This window comes from Equus caballus, chromosome 23, assembly GCF_041296265.1.
Source record: "Equus caballus isolate H_3958 breed thoroughbred chromosome 23, TB-T2T, whole genome shotgun sequence".
Taxonomy (NCBI): Eukaryota; Metazoa; Chordata; class Mammalia; order Perissodactyla; family Equidae; genus Equus; species Equus caballus.
This window is the reverse complement of record NC_091706.1, coordinates 68,661,186-68,679,805: the sequence shown is the minus strand read 5'-3', so window position 1 is coordinate 68,679,805 and position 18,620 is coordinate 68,661,186. Positions and strand designations below refer to the sequence as shown.

General features: G+C 42.0%; 1 protein-coding gene across 1 annotated transcript in view; it reads right to left on the bottom strand.

The window, feature by feature from the left end:
* IARS1 (isoleucyl-tRNA synthetase 1) overlaps positions 1-18,620 on the bottom strand; it is a 79,409-nt gene that overhangs the window by 42,865 nt on the left and 17,924 nt on the right. Inside the window, exons 7-16 of the mRNA XM_001491121.7 lie at positions 14,523-14,670; positions 13,186-13,273; positions 12,870-12,930; positions 9,545-9,640; positions 6,675-6,797; positions 6,080-6,171; positions 5,338-5,436; positions 3,612-3,738; positions 2,239-2,312; positions 1,175-1,369 (exon numbers count right to left, since the gene is read on the bottom strand). Of these exons, the coding sequence (XP_001491171.3) occupies positions 1,175-1,369; positions 2,239-2,312; positions 3,612-3,738; positions 5,338-5,436; positions 6,080-6,171; positions 6,675-6,797; positions 9,545-9,640; positions 12,870-12,930; positions 13,186-13,273; positions 14,523-14,670 (1,103 nt within the window). The remainder of the gene's footprint in view (positions 1-1,174; positions 1,370-2,238; positions 2,313-3,611; positions 3,739-5,337; positions 5,437-6,079; positions 6,172-6,674; positions 6,798-9,544; positions 9,641-12,869; positions 12,931-13,185; positions 13,274-14,522; positions 14,671-18,620) is intronic.

Sequence of the window (18,620 nt, the reverse complement as noted above, 5' to 3'; positions counted from 1 at the left end):
AAAGGTGAGACCTGAAACCATAAGGCTTCTGGAAGAAAACGTAGGCAGTACACTCTTTGACATCAGTATTAAAAGGATCTTTTCGGACACCATGCCTTCTCAGAGAAGGGAAACAATAGAAAGAATAAACAAATGGGACTTCGTCAGATTAAAGAGCTTCTTCAAGGCAAATGAAAACAGGATTGAAACAAAAAAACAACCCACTAACTGGGAAAAAATATTTGCAAGTCATATATCTGACAAAGGCTTAATATCCTTAATATATAAAGAACTCTCTTTGATTCTTTGATAAAGAATCAAAAAATGGGCTGGAGACATGAACAGACATTTCTCCAAAGAAGATATACGGATGGCCAATAGGCACATGAAAAGATGCTCATCATCGCTGATCATCAGGGAAATGCAATCAAAACTACACTAAGATATCACCTTACACCCGTTAGAATGACAAAAATATCTAAAACTAATAGCAACAAATGTTGGAGAGGTTGCGGAGAAAAAGGAACCCTCATACACTGCTGGTGGGAATGCAAACTGGTGCAGCCACTATGGAAAACAGTATGGAGATTCCTCAAAAAACTAAAAATAGAACCACCATACGATCCAGCCATCCCACTACTGGGTATTTATCCAAAGAGCCTGAAGTCAGCAATCCCCAAAGTCCTGTGCACCCCAATGTTTATTGCAGCACTGTTTACAACAGCCAAGACGTGGAAGCAACCTAAGTGCCCATCAACAGACAAATGGATAAAGAAGATGTGGTACATATATACAATGGAATACTACTCAGCTGCAAAACAGAACAAAATCATTCCATTTGCAATAACATGGATGGACCTTGAGAGAATTATGTTAAGTGAAATAAGCCAGCGAGAGAAAGATAATCTGTGTATGACTCCACTCATATGAGGAATTTAAAACTATGGACCAAGAACAGTTTAGTGGATACCAGGGGAAAGGTGGGGTGGGGGGTGGGCACAAAGGGTGAAGTGGTGCACCTACAACATGACTGACAAACATTAATGTACAATTGAAATTTCACAAGATTGTAACCTATCAATAACTCAATAAAAAAATAAATAAAAAATAAAATAAAAAAATCAGAATAAAAAAAAAAAAAAACCTGCTGCGTAAAACAAAATCAAGAGAACATTCGCAAGAACAAGGAACTTACCATCCTCTGGTCTGGTCGATGCCTTCAGCAATGAAGTCTGCAGGAAATGCCTCCTCGAACTCCCTCTTGCTTTCAAACGGGTAATGAACTTGGGCATAGGGCATGCTGCCGCTCTCAAACCAGCAGTCAAACACCTCAGAGATGCGATGCAACGACCCCTTCCCACAACGGGAAGGAATAGTCAGATGGTCGATGCTAATAAACAGAGAAGTAGCCATTTCTCTTAATTATAAGCACAACAGAACCTACTGGTCTAACTGCCAGTAGGAAACAGAACGCCCTGACAAGCTCTATGGTATGCCCCTGCAAACAGAAGTATCGGTGGCTGTCACAGGCTTTCAGAAGGCACCTTGATGGGGTTGGCCCCAGGGCTGAAGTGGTTAAGTTCGCGTGCTCTGCTTTGGCAGCCCAGGGTTTCACAGGTTAGAATCCTGGGTGTGGACATGGCACCAGTCATCAGGCCATGCTGAGGCGGCATCCCACGTACCACAACTAGAAGGACCCACAACTAAAATATATACAACTATGTACTGGGGGGCTTTGGGGAGAAAAAGGAAAAATAAAATCTTTTTTTATTTTTTTTTAAAGATTTTATTTTTTCCTTTTTCTCCCCAAAGCCCCCCTGTACATAGTTGTGTATTCTTCATTGTGGGTTCTTCTAGTTGTGGCATGTGGGACGCTGCCGCAGCGTGGTCTGATGAGCAGTGCCATGTCCGCGCCCAGGATTCGAACTGACGAAACACTGGGCCGCCTGCAGCGGAGCGCGCGAACTTAACCACTCGGCCACGGGGCCAGCCCCATAAAATCTTTTTTTTTAAAAAAAGAAGGCACCTTGAGTGCTTGGCCTGGAAGGTTATACACCAAAGTGTCCTGACAAGTAACTTACAGACAGGGGCCACCTTTCCTCCATATGACATGAGTCATCAACAAAGTAATTCAGCAAACTAGCGTCTGACTTCTACGTGTAGCTCCATGATCTGCTCCAGAGACCATGCTTTAATGGCCAGGACCTAGCCCAACGCTCTCTGAAGGAAAGAACTGAAGTGAATCCCTCACAAACTGACCTCTCTCTGTGCAGATCTGAGATCTTTGCTCCTGACAGTTCTTCAAGTTCTGCCATTGAGCCAACGCAAACTACCTGTTAAAACAAAGTTAGAAAGTGGGAGGGCCTCAGATACAAACATCACACAGAGTTAATTTCTGCAGCATTCTTGTTTAGTTTTAGAAACTTTTGATCTTCTTTAGAAGCTCATTCGTATACCAGCCTGGGCTGGAGGATAGTTATCACCAACCTGGCTCACACTCACCAGAGACTGCACGTTGCTATCTGAGGAGGGGAGCAGACTTCTCTACTTTGTTACCTGCCCTATATCACACAGAGTCCCTACATGGAGAGGATTTCATGGCCATCATGCCAACAAGTATTTCTTGAGGGTTTACTACGTCCAAATTTCTGCCAAAAACAACCAGCAAAGGTGAAACGCCTAGATTATTACTCTAAGGCATCTTAGTTTCTTCCTGGCACTTGAATTTGGCTATTTAAGCTGGACTCTTTCCAATTCAAAGCATGAACTAGATTACTGTATGGACCAGATCAAAGTAATCCGATCACAAGACATTAGGCTGATGTCCAGGTAAGAAGGCTGAGAGATGGCCCAGCTGGGGCACTTGGAACAGGGGAGCCCTCTGACAGGCCCATGCAGCCTGACTGCACCAGCAGGAGTTGCTGGGGGTTCTCACCCAGGGGGTTCCTGCTGCCTGGTGAACACCCACGGCCTCTTTCTAGGCCCCTCCTGTTCAGTACTGAAAAGTCTTCTGATTCAGCTACTTTACTGTTGCCTTTCCGGTCCCTCCTGGGGATTTACCAAGCTCCTTGAGCTGCTGTGGCTCACGACTGCTCTAACGCTCTCAGCGCTGGACAGAGGCTCTGTTGTGGGAATACATCTTTACTCCTGTATATATATTTATACAGACACTCACACGTCCGCTGGATTTTACAGATTAAAGGTCTGCAATGCTGTGGTAATTTATTTTTAAGTCTTCCTTTTTCATCACTATACAGTTGGTTTAACACTCTAAGACTCAGTGCAGGGTTGGAGTCTCTGTTTTTTCCATAATAGCTCACAAGGAGAAAAAGATCAGAGCAACATAACACAAACAATTTACTGTGTGGATTTACCTGACAAAAACTGCATTCTTCACTTTTATACAGAGGGAAATTTTAAAAACAGTATTTATAAGTAAAAGTAAAGTAAAAATTAATTAAAAACATATTCTTATTTATGTCATGATTCTAGGAAAGAATAAAGAGGAAAAAAACAGACGAAATAAGAAAGGGATAGAGAAAAAAGAAATCATATTCTTTTACCTCATACTCAGATGCACAAATGAAGTGCTTCAGCAAAAACCAACCCCAGGAAGCACCTCCCTGCCTCACCTCCTCCAAGTCATCGCTGACCCACAGTGGGATAGGGGTGCCCCAGTATCTGTTTCTGGAAACCGCCCAGTCACGTGCATCTTTTAGCCAATTTCCAAATCGCTTTTCTCGCACGAACTCCGGGACCCTGCAATAAACAGGTCAGATAAGTGATCACGTAAGAATATGAGTAAGTAAACTTTTAATTAGGTCGGCATAAGCCTTTGTATAATGCTTTGTGGACCTAACGTTCTGGAAGTGCTGAGCTCGCTCCTGGGAGAACGTCTTCTGCATGGACAGCACCAGACGACCCACAGTGGCTGTATGTGCTGTGAATTCATCCCAGTGAAGACACTCTGTAATGGGAAACCCCACAGTCCACAGCTTCCCTGTCCCGCTCTCCACCACAGGACTGCCACAGTCCTCTAACCAGTCACCATGATGCTGGCTAGCCTGGTCCCACTCAGATCTGGTCTTCAGGCCATCTGCCACACAACAGTTTCTACTGAAACTCACTAGCAAGGGCTCCCCGTCATCTACTAATTAAGAATCCACACAGGTCATGTTGCTTGTAGCTGGTAGGTAGCCGCCTCCGCAGGCTCATCTGAGGTCCCCCTGGCATGGCACTTTAGGCTCCAGCAGTGAGGCAAATTCCTGAGAAGGCAGCTCTTCACCTAATGCCTTTGCCTGTGCCCACAGCCGTCCTTCCCTCTGCCACCCGCCCCCAGGATTCCACTGCCTCCACTTGGTAAATGGCTCCTTATCCTTTGAGGCTTGGCTTTGCATGAAACCTTCCCAAGCTTAACACTGAGTCAGGGGCCCCCAGGCTCCCAAAGACCCTGTTCTCTCAGGCACCGTGGTTACCATACAGTATGATAAGGGTCAGTTTACAGGCCTGCACCCACACGAGGCCAGCACACTAATATTCCACAGCCAGCACTTCACACGTTAGGGGAACTAAAGAGCTTCCTTGGTACAAAAGCAGAAAAACTACTTTTTCTTGAGAAATCAGGGTCATTTTTCTAGGAAATACAGAAAGCTCTAGTTTATAACCATTTCTTTTTACTGTTCTGAGATTCTCCTCATTCTTCCAAAATCAAATGCAGTTTTTAAGTTGAGTTGGGTTCTGTGGGAAGTAAGACATAGTGATCACCCTCAGAACTCCCAGTGAAAAACATTCTCCTGGAACACACACATTCAGCCTTATTTTGCTTCTGCACTCAGCGGCTGAGTAACATCCCTCCGTGGGTCAGACAGCAGCTGAGGAAAGTGAGGCTCTCGTCCCTGCAGGCTCATCCACAAAGTGGGGGTGCACAAGATGCCACTGTCCTCTAGAGACTCAACTAGTGTCCAGTGTGGAAGCGTAAAGGGCCTCTGTAGGTACTCCAAACATAAATGCTTATCCTGATAATGATTATTACTTAAGGCTAAGGAACTCCAAGAGTACGGCCAGATTTTTCCCCAAAGTTATTCCATTCTGCAAATCAAATAAATGGCAGTTTCTTATTTCCACTGGGTTTTAAAAAAGAAAAACGCTCCGTTATAAGCTTTACCATAAGAAGGATGCTACTTCTACTACATAATATTATTTAAATTATTTTGTGTTCCTGAAAATACAGAATAAAAAAGTTATTATCACAATATACAATAAAAGTTAGCTATTAAAATTATTACAGTTGGGGGGAAGTATAACCAATACTTACTACGTGACAAAGGACACAACGAAGACACACATCTTACTGCTCACCAGTAACACAGGTCATTGTTCCTCAGCAGCTGGTCCACCATGTGCTCCACTCGCACGAACCAGCTGGGCACTGCTTTGTAAATGAGGGGAGTGTCCGACCTGGGGAATCGAAAAAGCAGACGTGGCTGGTGAGACTGAGGGATGCAGGTGCCCAGGGTAAGACTGACATCACTACCACCTATTCGGCTTTCTGCTAATATTTACTTTTATTGCAAATACTAATGTCTATGTCCTCAGTATTGGTCACCTCCCTCCACAATGCCAAGAAAGGCAAAAGCTAGTAATAGAAGACAAGGAAGAAAACAGTCCTGCTGGTGTGACAGCTGTCTGAGAAATGATGTCAATTTCAACACAGAGGAAACGTGGGAACAGAACATGATGCCACGGAGCACCCCACTTTCACCCACACCACAGCAGTATGGTTTTGTAGTAAACTTGATGTCACATTATATTTCTCACTAAATTCCATTAGAAAATTCTAGAGATATGTCGCATGCTAAACACATATGGCCCCAATACAAAACCTATTTGCATATGTCTGTATTTCTCGCCCAACTCCTGAGGAAAGAGGTAACTGTATGTATCCACACAATTCTCCTTCACACAAGAAGGCAGTTTCCATACACTAACTCTGAAGGACACAAATGAGATGGGAACCACAAATTGGTGGAATGGGCACACATATTAAGGGCATCCAAAAGTCTGAGGCTCTAGCTACAACACAGTCTTCATGTCTTCTCACCTCCAGCAGAAAGGGTAGCTGTGAGTGAAGGTGCTGGCAACAAGGAGTCGGCCGTGTTCCTTCAGGGTCCTGATGATATTTTTGTCAGCATCCTGTTAAAAAATTAAAATCTAGCCATCAAAATAACCTACAATATGTAGTAACACAAGATAATTGAGTATATTACTAAAATCTGTTATTTTGATACTTTTTCTATAAACAAAAGGCACAAATAACAAAAGTATTATAAAAATATTCGGTCTATATTTTAGCCGCTGCACATCTTTAGGTACATTTCATGCCATTTAAGGTAGTGAGGTTTTCAATCAGCAATGATTACCCCAAGGTCACAAAGCTGCTTCATGAGCCACAAATCAGAGCCCAGTTTTTCTGATCCCTACCCTTCAAACTACAGCAAGATTCCTTCGAACGTACTAGACCCTCAGAATGCAGCAGATAACATCTGTCTGTCCTTTTAATTTTCTGTGCTGAAACAAAACAAAAACAACTTCCTGGAAAAAAAAAAATCCCAGATATGGAAGCTATTTAATAAAAAACTGATTAACGAAAGAAGTATGACAAAACTGACACCTTTCTATGTCACATAGATACAGACCTTTACATACTGTCCCATGAAATCTGTCACTTCCGCTGTGAAACAGCCTGATGCATCCACAGGACAAATAGGGAGAGAGTCTTTCTGAATGATGCCGAAGTCCATACAGACTCGATAGTCATCCTGGGGAGAAGGGCAAGGGGGACGGAGGGCAGAACAAAACAGTTTAAGTGTGGGTGCAGGGAGCGAGGAGTGTACAGACAGGAGTGTACAGGAGGTGACAGACTTACAAGACAAGTTTTCAGTATTCTGACATGTAAATGTAATACCTTTAGTTATCTTCTCAACTGAAGTGAATTCAAGGACCACTCAGAGATACAGAGCCCTACAGTTGGATAGGGGATTAGGTCACCTCCCCAGTTTTCCCAGCCGTTACTTCACAGACCCCTACATACAGCAGAGTGTCTACTAAGTGAGAAGAGAGAGGACACACATGCACGTATTAAAGCGAAATCAAATCTGATTTCTAATCGCAGCATATAGGCACATACACATATGCACAGAGCAGAAGCACATGGAGGCGTATGGAAGGACCTATTTAGCACATATTGCATGATGCCTGATGTGCACCTGGATTTGCATTCTGCCAAGGAGTGGCCGAAAGGATAGCAACACTGATCTAAATCCGAAGTATTCACTTTACAAATAAATCAACGGGCCCCAGGCAGCGTAGTTTACCCAGGCACACTACAATGCTGCAGGAATACATTTTGAGCAGTGTTAACAATAATTAGCAAACACGTATAATGTGCTATGAACGCTTGATTACTTAGCTTATTTAATCTCCATGATGATCCTGCGAGGAAGGCAGACAGGTGCACTAGGTTTTAACTATGTGCTCCCCTCGAACAAACCAGCAACTACCCCCATTTTACAGAAGAGGAAGCTGAGGCACAAAGAAAAAGCTCAGCTGCAAAGTGGCAATGCCTGGCTCCAAGGTTGTTGGACTCTAAGAGTCCAAGGTCTTCACTGCTGTGCTATGCTGCCTGAAGCTAAAATTAAAGGGACTGTCTCAGGCTGAACAGTGAAACCACACTCTGGTTTTACGCCAAGACAAACTGGAAAGCCAATATGCTTCCACCGGGGCCAGTGTTCAAGTCTCACTGTGCTGAGAGGCTGCCTGTGTGATGTGGATGTGCTAAGAGCAAGGGCAGTGACAGCCTGGCCATGAAGGAAGACCCAAACACACCTGCACAACACAGACAGGACAAGCCCCGAAGCCCAGCAATCTGAACCATTTAGTGTAGAGCAAACAGCCACGCCCACATAGACTAGCTAAGAACAGCATTCCTGAACAGAGCCAGAATGACAGGCGGACAGTCATGCAGAGGTACAGACTCTGGAGAAGTCACAGCGCAGCAATGGCAAAGCTACCACATGGAGGGTCTCTCGGAAAATGTCACCAAATGCCGTTTAAAGACCTGATCTTCTACAACATTAACCTGCCTGTCATTCAGGACAATATATGAGTTATTACTATAGCACATGATAGATATTTACATTTTAAAAAGAAAACTTAAACTATAATTCAAAACCAAGAAGTTATCTTTTTATTATTTATCATCAGTGGCACAACCATACCGTTGACCCTAAAACTACTATGAATAACTGAAATTTGACTAGTTCCTAACACTCAATAAACAGTTTATCAAGAATGCTTCCACTCAATTTGAATATGGACAGGTATTAGGTAATATTAAGGAACAGTTAATTTTATCTAGTATAACAATGGCATGGTGGCTATATTAAAACTATAAGTCCTTATCAGTCAGAGATGTGAAGTATTTACAGATGAAAGACATGATGTTGAGGATTTGCTTCAAAACCCTCCAGCCAAAATAAAAAAGGTGTGGTAGAAGGGGAGAGGGAACAAACAGATAAAATGGAGTTCCCAAAATGCTGATAATTAATGCAGCAGGATGATGTGAACATATGAATTTATTACAGTATTTTCTTTACTCCTGTGTATGTTTGAAGATTTCCTAGTAAAAATCCCTGTACAGGTTAAGTACAAAGACAAAAGGAGCACAGAGACAGCCAGCACCAGCCCTCTCAGGACAGACAGTGGAGCTGAGAGGAGCGGTAGGTCCCCAGTGGGGGCAGCACTGGCACCGTGACTGTGCACACCTTACAGCGTCAGCGCTGTGCCCAACGCTCCTCACAGGTGATTCGTTGAACCCTTACAGTCACCAGACAGGATGTACTGTCACCCATGTTCCAGAGGAGGAAAAGGAGGTCCAGACAGGCCAAGTAACTGACTCAGAGGCTGCCTGTGAGTGGCAGGGCTGTGACTTAAGGTGAGGTCTGATTTGCTCTGAAATGTGTGCCCTTAATCCCTTATGCTCTTCTGTTTTATTCACATACAATTATGTTAAAAGGATTACATCTTTAGAAAAATTACTCTGGGAAAAATTTCAATTTAACCACACCATACAGTTTTGAGGAGAGGTCAGATTCTCCCTTCTGATCATGCAGTAAATTTAGTCAAGAACACAGTGGAGGTGAGGGAACCCTTCGGCACTGACGGTCGTGGTGACTGCATGACTCTACAGAATGCATACCATAAAGAGCAAGAGGACTGGACGTAAAGCGTGAATGAATGAAAACATAGCATGCCTTTCAGAAAGACTAAATGCCTGGCAACACCCAGGATTCAGCCCACTATTTTCCGAAACCAGGTCAGGGTGAAAAGGAATTACACATGCAAGTTTTATAAGCCATTTTCGGGAGCAGTGATCTGGAAAAGAGGTCTACCCCATGGTTTAAACAAGAGTAAGGAACACCACACACACAGCCACACCCATAGCCACGGCACAGTGGCCACTGATGTTGACTTCTCATAAGTACATCTGCAAGATTATACTACTCACAGCACCGAAGTAAGGAGCTTGGTGTACAACGCCAGTGCCTTCTTCCTCCCTTACGTAGTTGTCAACAAGCACAGTAAAAGCACCATTCTCTTTACACTGGAAAAAGAAGGTGAGCAAGCTTAAAGGATGAAACACTACCATATCATAATTTAATAACAGGTTTTGGTAAGAATCTGAAATGCAAAATTATTTTCAGAAGGAGAAAAGACAGAATAATTCAGACTGAGAAGAAACAAGCTAACGCAACACATCTTTTCCATGAAAAACAATTCATCATGTATAAATGACCTCCTCACCAGCCCCAGCATGCAGTTTAGCACACAGGCCCAGAAAATGCGCTCCCTAAACTATTCCCTTCCCGGTCTATCTCCAATCACTGCATAGGCTTGCTCCTCCTGTTCCTCTCAGTCCAGCTCAAGTATTCAGTCACAAAAGGGAAACCTTGAAAGAACCAAGATGGAGAAGCCAAGGTTACAAGTTCTATTGACAGGTAGTGCACTCACTCTAACACCAAGGGGAAATGTTTTCAATTGATTTTTTTTGCAACAACAATCAAATCAGCTTAACACAGGGATAAGGCTACAGACCTACTTTTTCTGCCTTCATCTCTTAATATTTCTTTCTGAATACCCTTTGTTTGGTTGAAACTGATCCTTTGCTTTCTTATCTCTCTTCCTTTTGTAAAAAGTACTTTCAGAAATGATTTTCACATTTAATTCCTATAATCCTGTGAAAAAGGTATTAGTATTCCCATATTTTAAAAATGTTCTGGTTCTATTTGCATTTCACAGATGAACAAACTCAGAACAAAGATGAAATGGTTTGCCCAAATCACACAACTAGCAGTGATGAAGCCAGGGCCTGAAACAAGGTCTTCTGGTTCCAAATACAAAGTCATTTTCAGCAACATTAAACTTGAAGATGACCATGAATTTTTAATTGCTTTAACCCAAATCAACTGGAAATGTTTCTGGTGTGGTATGATAGGTGCTAAAAGGTGTGTCTTCAATAGTGTAAATACGGAGGGACAATATGTGTGTCCTTAGAATCAGACGTACAAACGTATATTACCGTTTTTAACTGAATACCAAGAAACCCCACACCACATTCCTGTCCTGGGGCTCTGGATCCTGTTCCCACCACGGCTGAGGCGGGTGAGCAGTCCCCACAGGCAGCACCTACTCTCTCATAGCTCCTACTGCATATTTCAGAACATACATATTTCAGGTATACACCAGATGATTTGGTCTTAAATCAAAGAATTTGTAGGGGCTGGCCCGGTGGCATAGTGGTTAAGTGCACACATTCCACTTCGGCAGCCCGGGGTTCGCCTGTTCGGATCCCAGGTGCGGACATGGCACCATTTGGCACGCCATGCTGTGGTAGGCGTCCCACATATAAAATAGAGGAAGATGGGCATGGACGTTAGCTCAGGGCCAGTCTTCCTCAGCAAAATGAAGAGGATTGGCAGCAGTTAGCTCAGTGCTAATCTTCCTCAAAAAAAAAATTTGTACTATCTGTCTAAAACCCACCGAAGGTCCCAGAAATTTCAGGAAGCTAACTGAATGGATAGGTGTTATCAGAGGTGTTATTCAACTTAATTCTACATATTGAGTGCATATTCCAGACAGACCCCAATTTAACCCAAAGGTCCTATCTAGTGTGGACACGTGCATTTTCTGAGAGGGCTGAGCTTTCCTCAACAGGGTTCTCAACAGAGTCTGTGATTCAGAAAGGCTGAATCACTAATCTAGCAGAAGAATTTTAAGACAAATAAAAACAAATATAAAACAAAATATGTTAAGATATATAAGACAAGAATGCAGTAATGACATTTATCAGAGGGAGAAGCCAAAGCATTTCAGAAAATGCATTTTTCAGATAGCATCTGAGTCTAGCCGTGAAGAGTGGGTTGAACTCCAGCAGATATGATATTAAAACAAGATGAGGGATTTTTTTTTAAATGGGAGTTTTCGAAAACTTAATGAAAACAAAGGCAGAGAGGGAAGAAAAGAAAGGGCTAGTTTGATGGAAGCAAAGGATATGTTTGAAGCACCATTAGGGGACATGGTTAGGAAGCAAGTCTGCCTTGTGCCAAGTGGAGAACACCTGATGAGGAATGTGCCAGCAAACGACTACAGGCTCATAGGGAGGGACCCGACCAGGCAGAGCGTACAGAAATCTGTGAGCAGCAACAAGTAAGGAGGAAGAAAGCCACAAATTAGGAAACAAGAAACATGGGAAAACACTCCAGGTGCATAACAATGGAGAGACAGGTGTGAGTGATACTGTGGAGAGAGCCCAAATGGCAGAGGTCATCTGCATTAACCAAACTCTACCCCTGCACTGAACCAGAACAGAGAAGCAAGCACATGTTTTATCCCGGCCTGTGATGCAAGGTTTTGCTGGCTCATGCTACATCCAGCTGAATATAATTTCCACACAGCGTGTAAAGCCAGGTCTGAGGGTGCTGCTCATTACTTTACTCCACGACCTATAAATAAGGACTAATGGAAAATTCCTGCTGACCTTGTTTTTTGTTGGTGGTGGTGCTGGGCTTTGCAACCATACCTGTGGATTCTCTGTTGTCAGAAAATGAAAACTACATAGAACAGCTTTATGACTCTTAAGAACACTAAATGTATGAGCTCTGTTGGGTGCTCAGATTTAAAACACCCACCTCATCAATTTCCTTGATATGAATTCTGTTTACTTTTACACACTGAGCACCATCTTTGTAAAAAAAACAAAAAAACAAAAAACCTTGGGGCTGGCCCAGTGGCACAGCGGTTAAGGGCAAACATTCCACTTTGGTGGCCCGGGGTTCACTGGTTCAGGTCCCGGGTGCAGACATGGCATGGCTTGGCAAGCCATGCTGTGGTAGGCATCCCATGTATAAAGCAGAGGAAGATGGGCATGGATGTGAGCTCAGGGCCAGTCTTCCTCAGCGAAAAGAGGAGGACTGGCAGCAGTTAGCTCAGGGATAATCTTCCTCAAAAAAAACCCCAAAAAACTCAATAAATTCCCTGGGTGATAAGTAAATTAAAAACAATAAAAATAAACACATATAAATCTTATCAAATGTAAAGTAATTCCTTACATAAGTTGAGAAAAGTATTTTAAAAATTCCCATAGGATTTTAATTACTAAAACAAGAAGGCAATACAAACAGAATTTAATTTCGTTAACACTGAAGCACTTCTGAATTCAGGCCCCTCGTACTGACGGCACCACAATTGGCGAGTGCCACCCCAGCTATCATCATGTGGCTTCAGTTACCCAAGAACAGGTGCCGAAAGCCCCTGTCTACAGGCCCTGAGCTCACCTTCACAAAATAGTCAAACAGGGGCGTGTATTTCTTGCCTTTGAGATAGGCACCAGGAAATCTAGGAAAAGGAGAAAGGCAAACTCAGAGTTAGATTAAAATCACGAAGGAAAGGAGGCTGCAGCCACATCAAGTCACCACTCACTTCTAGTTCACTTGTTTCTAAGTCGTCAGTGCTGGAATGTGTGACCTCAACATACTCCGTTTTACTACTTAAAACTAATCTTGAATAATATAACTTTTGGGTAATAAGCTCTCACTTTTGAAAGCTAAAGACACAGAAACACAAGCACAAATCAATGACTTGCATATTCACCTTTCAAGGATCTCATAGTCACTCTCCAATTTATAGAGGGCTGACAATCTGGCTTCCATCAAAATGAGTAATTTTCCTCTGACGACATCTATGAGAGCAAGAGAAGAAGCGGACTTCAGTCACATTCAGACTCTGGATGACTCTAAAGACACCTCTCAGTGTACTTTTCCCTGCAGGGCTCCTGTATCACCTGCATCCAGCATGCTTATCACACACAGAGAAACACTGCAAAGAGCACTAGGGCACACTGCTTCCCAGACACACAAAAGACAAAAACATCAAAGGAACCTGGGCATCTTATCAGTTGTTAATTGCACCTCTATCCATTTTAAGTAAATTAAGCTTTATTTTCTCCTACCAAAGGTAATATATGTGAATGTTTAAAAGCCATAATATTAACAAACCAAGAAGCTCACAAAGTCCCTTGTAATGTCGTGCCCCCTCAAGCACTATCGTTTGCATGTCTCTTCCTCTAGATATTTTTCAATGTATATGCTAACATACATCTTACATGAATGTGTAATTTTTTCTAACAATTATGGAATATTAATACAGTTTTGCAGAGAGGGGTTGGAGATTGTGCCGGATCACAAATGGCCAATGATCTCATCAACCATGCCTATGTAATAAGGCCTCCACAAAAACCCAAAAGGATACCGTTCAGAGGGCTTCTGGCTTAGTGAACAAAGTGCTGTAAGGGTGATCCCCCTCTGCCCCGTTCCATGAGGATAGAAGCTCCTGTGCCCAGGCCCCTTCCAGGCCTTGCCTTATGTACTTCCTCATCTGGCTGTTCATCTGTATCCTTTATATTCTTTTATGATAAACCAGTTTCTCGAACCCAAGGAGGGGGTCATGGGTCAGTGAGAAACACAGGGACAACCTGGACTTGCAATCGGCATCTGAGGTGGTAGTGTGGTGGTGGGGGCAGTCTTTCTAGGCTGAGTCCTTAACGTGCGGGACTGGATACTAACTCCAGATACTTAGTGTGTGCATTAATTGCTTGTTGGTGTTGAAAAAACACATATCTGAGATTTCCAATAATGATAAGATGCCACCTCTTTAAAGCTCCAGTTCTGCATCTGTAATAGGGGAATGATGTGTAAAAATGTATTACAATCTGAAAATTATACGGAATTTTTACTTTTTACATTTTTGTGTGTGTTACTTTTTCAATCAGAAATGAAAAACTCTTTTAGAGGATATTTTTCTGATTAAGTCTAGAGCTTTTTCAAAGACTTCTATTTTTACTCTAACAAGAAATGGAAGCTTTCATTCTTTTCCAAAATATGTTAAAATTATCATCCATATCTGTCACAAGTAACCAGGCTCATACTTACCTTTAATTTTCACATATTGCATATCTGGATTGACACACAGGGCAAGGTTACTAGGTAGAGTCCAGGGCGTGGTTGTCCAAGCAACTAGAGATATATTTTCATCTTCCTCCAAAGGGAAAGTTACAAATACTGAAGGATCTTGAACATCCTGAAATAAAATGTGATAAAATATTCTTTTACAAAATCCATAATAGACATGGAAGAAAAAAGGAACTGATCCTAAAGAATAAAATAAATAAATTTTCAGAATAAACTGAGCTTTTAAAAGACCTTTTGCCATATTTACAAAAAGAAAATACAATGCAAGAAATCCCAAATACATTTTTCTATATACTTAAAAAAAAAATGTTTTAACCATTACCTTAGTAGTCACAAACATTTTAAGTGTATCAAGAGGAAGACACAATGGAGGTTTCACTATTACGATGATTTATTTTATAGTAAGTCCCTAAAAAGTTAGGTCAACAAAATAACTGATTTGGAAAATGGAGTTATTCTCTACTACAAAATATAAAAATGAGTCATATTGAAACATTATATACTTGTAATTCTAATATGCCAATAATAATTCAGTTCATTAAATAAAAGAGTGACTTCAACTCTATGGCAATCTTTCAACATGAAAATATAAGGGATTTAAAAATATTAAATATCTTCAAAGTAGAAAAGCTCATTCCCCAAAACAAACCTACTTCATTCTAGATAAAAGTGAGAAAACGGGGTTCTACAAACTTGGCCTTATTCACATACAAAACGTGAGACAACCCGAAATGAAGGGCACTCTAAGTGCACTGGCCTGTACTCTGCAAATGTCAGTGTTACAAAATGTAAAGAAACTGAGGACTGTTTACAGGAGCTGGAGGGCTGGCCCAGTGGCCTGGTGGTTAAGTTCGGGGCGTTCCACTTCACGATCCTGAGGTTCTGTTCCCGGCCGTGGACTTGCACCACTCTTCGGTGGCCAAGTTGTGGTGGCAACCCACATACAATATAGAGGAAGACCGGCACAGATGTAACCTCAGGGTGAATCTTCCTCAAGCAAAAAGAGGAAGACTGGGAACAGATGTTAGCTCGGGGTGAATTTTCCTTAGCAAAAATAATAATATAAAATATAAAATATAAAAATAAAATAAAATAAATAAAATAAAGGAACTGGAGATACAGAGACTGAATGACACACATAATCTAGCATTTTCTTTTGTTAAAAAGGGCATTATTGGGACCATTAATAGAATCAGGTCTACAGATTAGGTGATAATATTGTATCAATGCAGATTCCCTAATTTCAATTACTTAAGAGAACAGTATTGATTTTTTTTTTAGGAAGATTAGCCCTGAGCCAACTACTGCCAATCCTCCTCTTTTTTCTGAGGAAGGATGGCCCTGAGGTAACATCCGTGCCCATCTTCCTCTACTTTATATGTGGGACGCCTACCACAGCATGGCTTGCCAAGCAGTGCCATGTCCCCACCCAGGATCCAAACCGGCAAACCCCAGGCCAACAAGAAGTGGAACGTGCAAACTTAACTGCTGCGCCACCGGGCTGGCCCTGATTTTAAGAAACCTGTACTTAAGTATTTAGAGGACAAGGGGCATCATGTCTGCAACTTACTCTCAAAGGGTCCCGTGCCACCTCCACCCCTTAAAAAGAGAGGGAAGGATAAAGCAAATACGGTAAAAGGTTAACATTTAGGGAATTTCATTGAAGGGTATATGAGAATTCTTTTCAACTTTTCAGTAAGTCTGAAATTATGTCAAAAATTAAAAACAAACCCCCAAAAACCTTAATACACAATCATAGAATGACTAAAGTGAAAAAAGATAGGAAATGCTAAGTGTGGGCAAGGATGCAGAGAAATCAGTACTGCCTAGCGGGAGTATAAATCAGTATAACCACTTTGGAGACCTCTTGGCTAGTACCTATTAGAATGGGAGGCAGCAAACCACAGACCATGGGCCAAATCTGGCCGTCACCAGCTCCTACACGGCCTGAGGGCTAGAATAGTTTTGATAAAGTGGAGTACTTGCAACAGAGATCATCTGGCCCACAAAGCCTAAAATATCTACTACTGGGCCCTTTACAGAATTTGCCAACTTCTGTACTAGAGTTAACTGTGAGTGTAAGATATTAAAAAATATATCCTGGTCTCTGCCCCCAGTTCCTGGTACAGAGCTCCTGAAACTCTTGTAATTTCCTACGTATAAGAACAGCAGCAGTGTCTCTTGTCCTAATATTGGGGTCTACCCCTGGCTCCTGACATGGGGCTCCTGAAACTCTTGTAATTTCCTGGGCGACAGAAGCGTCTTTTGTTCTGTTGAGGTGACTCAGTGGGTCCTGGATAGGGGCTGGTCACCAGAAAGACCAAGCCATTATTAGAAGCTTGGCATTTTCAGCTCTGTCCCCTATTCTCTTGAGAAGGGAGAAGGGCTGAAAATGGAGTTAATGACCCATTATGTGTACACGATGAAGCCAGCCTCCATAAAATCCCAAAAGTACGGGGTTCAGAGAACTTCTGGGTTGGTGAACATGTGGAGATGCTGGGAGACTGGTATGCCGGAGAGGGCATGGAAGCTCTGTGCCCCTTCCCACAGACCTTGCCCTATGCACCTCTTCCAACTGGCTGTTCATCTGTATCCTTTATCATAACCTTTTGTAATAAACTGGTAAACGTAAGTGTTTCCTTGAGTTCTGTGAGCCACACTAGCAAATGAATCGAATCCGAGGAGGAGGTTGTTGGAACCTCCAATCTACAGCCTGTAGGTCAGAAGCTCAGGTGACATCCTGGGCTTGTGACTGGTGTCTGATGTGCGTCGGGGGGAGGGGCAGTCTTGTGGGACTGAGCCCATACCTGTGAGATTGGATGCTATCTCTGGGTAGATAGTGTCAGAATTGAGTTAAATTGTAGGACACCTACCTGGTGTCCCAGAGAATTGCTTGGCATAAAGAAAAACCTCCATACATTTTGTGACCAGAACTGTGAGTGTTCTGTGTGACTAGCAAAGAAGACACACAAGAAAGAAACACACACTAGGGGAGAATTGAGTTTTTTCTCTACATAGGAAAGAAAAGATGAGTTTTTCCTTTACAGTAAGTATACCCTGTGACCTAACAATTCCACTCCTGGGTATGTAACCAACAAAAATGTGTATATATGCTCCCTAAAAGACAAGTTCTAGAATGTTCACAGTAGCACTATTGATGAGTCAAAAACTAGAAATTATCCAAACGCCTACCAAGAGTAGAATGAATAAATACTAAATGGTAATTAAAATGATGATCCACAACTACACACAACATGGATGACCTTCACAAACATAATCTTGAGCCAGAGAAGTTAGACACCAAACAGATCTCACTGTACGACTCCATTTATAGACAACACAGAATCAGCAAACAAATGAATGTTGGAAGTGAGGACAGTGGTTACTGTAAGGGGGGTGGGGTGGCTATCATGAAGGGACTGTGAGAAGGGAGAGCTTTTGATAGGTTGATAAGGTTCTTTTTTACTTTATCTGAGTGTTGGCTTCACAGATATATGCACTCTGTGCAAGTAAACGGAGGAGCAAAAAAATGTTGTCTTATTAAACCAGGCAACAAGTACTAAGATATGAAAAATATTAATTTTAGTATGTACAGGAATGAATGTAAAAAAATAAAAAAACCACTAAAGGGAAACAAATAAAACATTAATAGTGACTGCCTTTGGGTACTGGGATTATAAATTTTTTCTCCTTCTTTATACGTTCTATGGTTTCCAAATTTTCCACAATGAGCATGGAATTCCGTAAACAATCAGATCTAACAGACTCCTCAAGACTAAAAATTTAGACAACAAAAAAATAAATATTTTATATACCACAACTTGGTTTACATTTTGGAACAGGTGGAAGAACCTTCTCCTGTAACTTAATTTACTTCTGCAAGAAGCTTGCCTCTTTCCCAGTAAAAATGTATTAGTTTATTTATAGAAGAGCAAATCTTTGAAAACTCTAGGAACTTGCAAGCTATTATGGGGGTCTAACATGTAAAACTGTAGTTGCCAAAGAAAATTCCAGCATAAGTACACTAAGATTTATATTAAAAAATGTTCCTAGCAATGC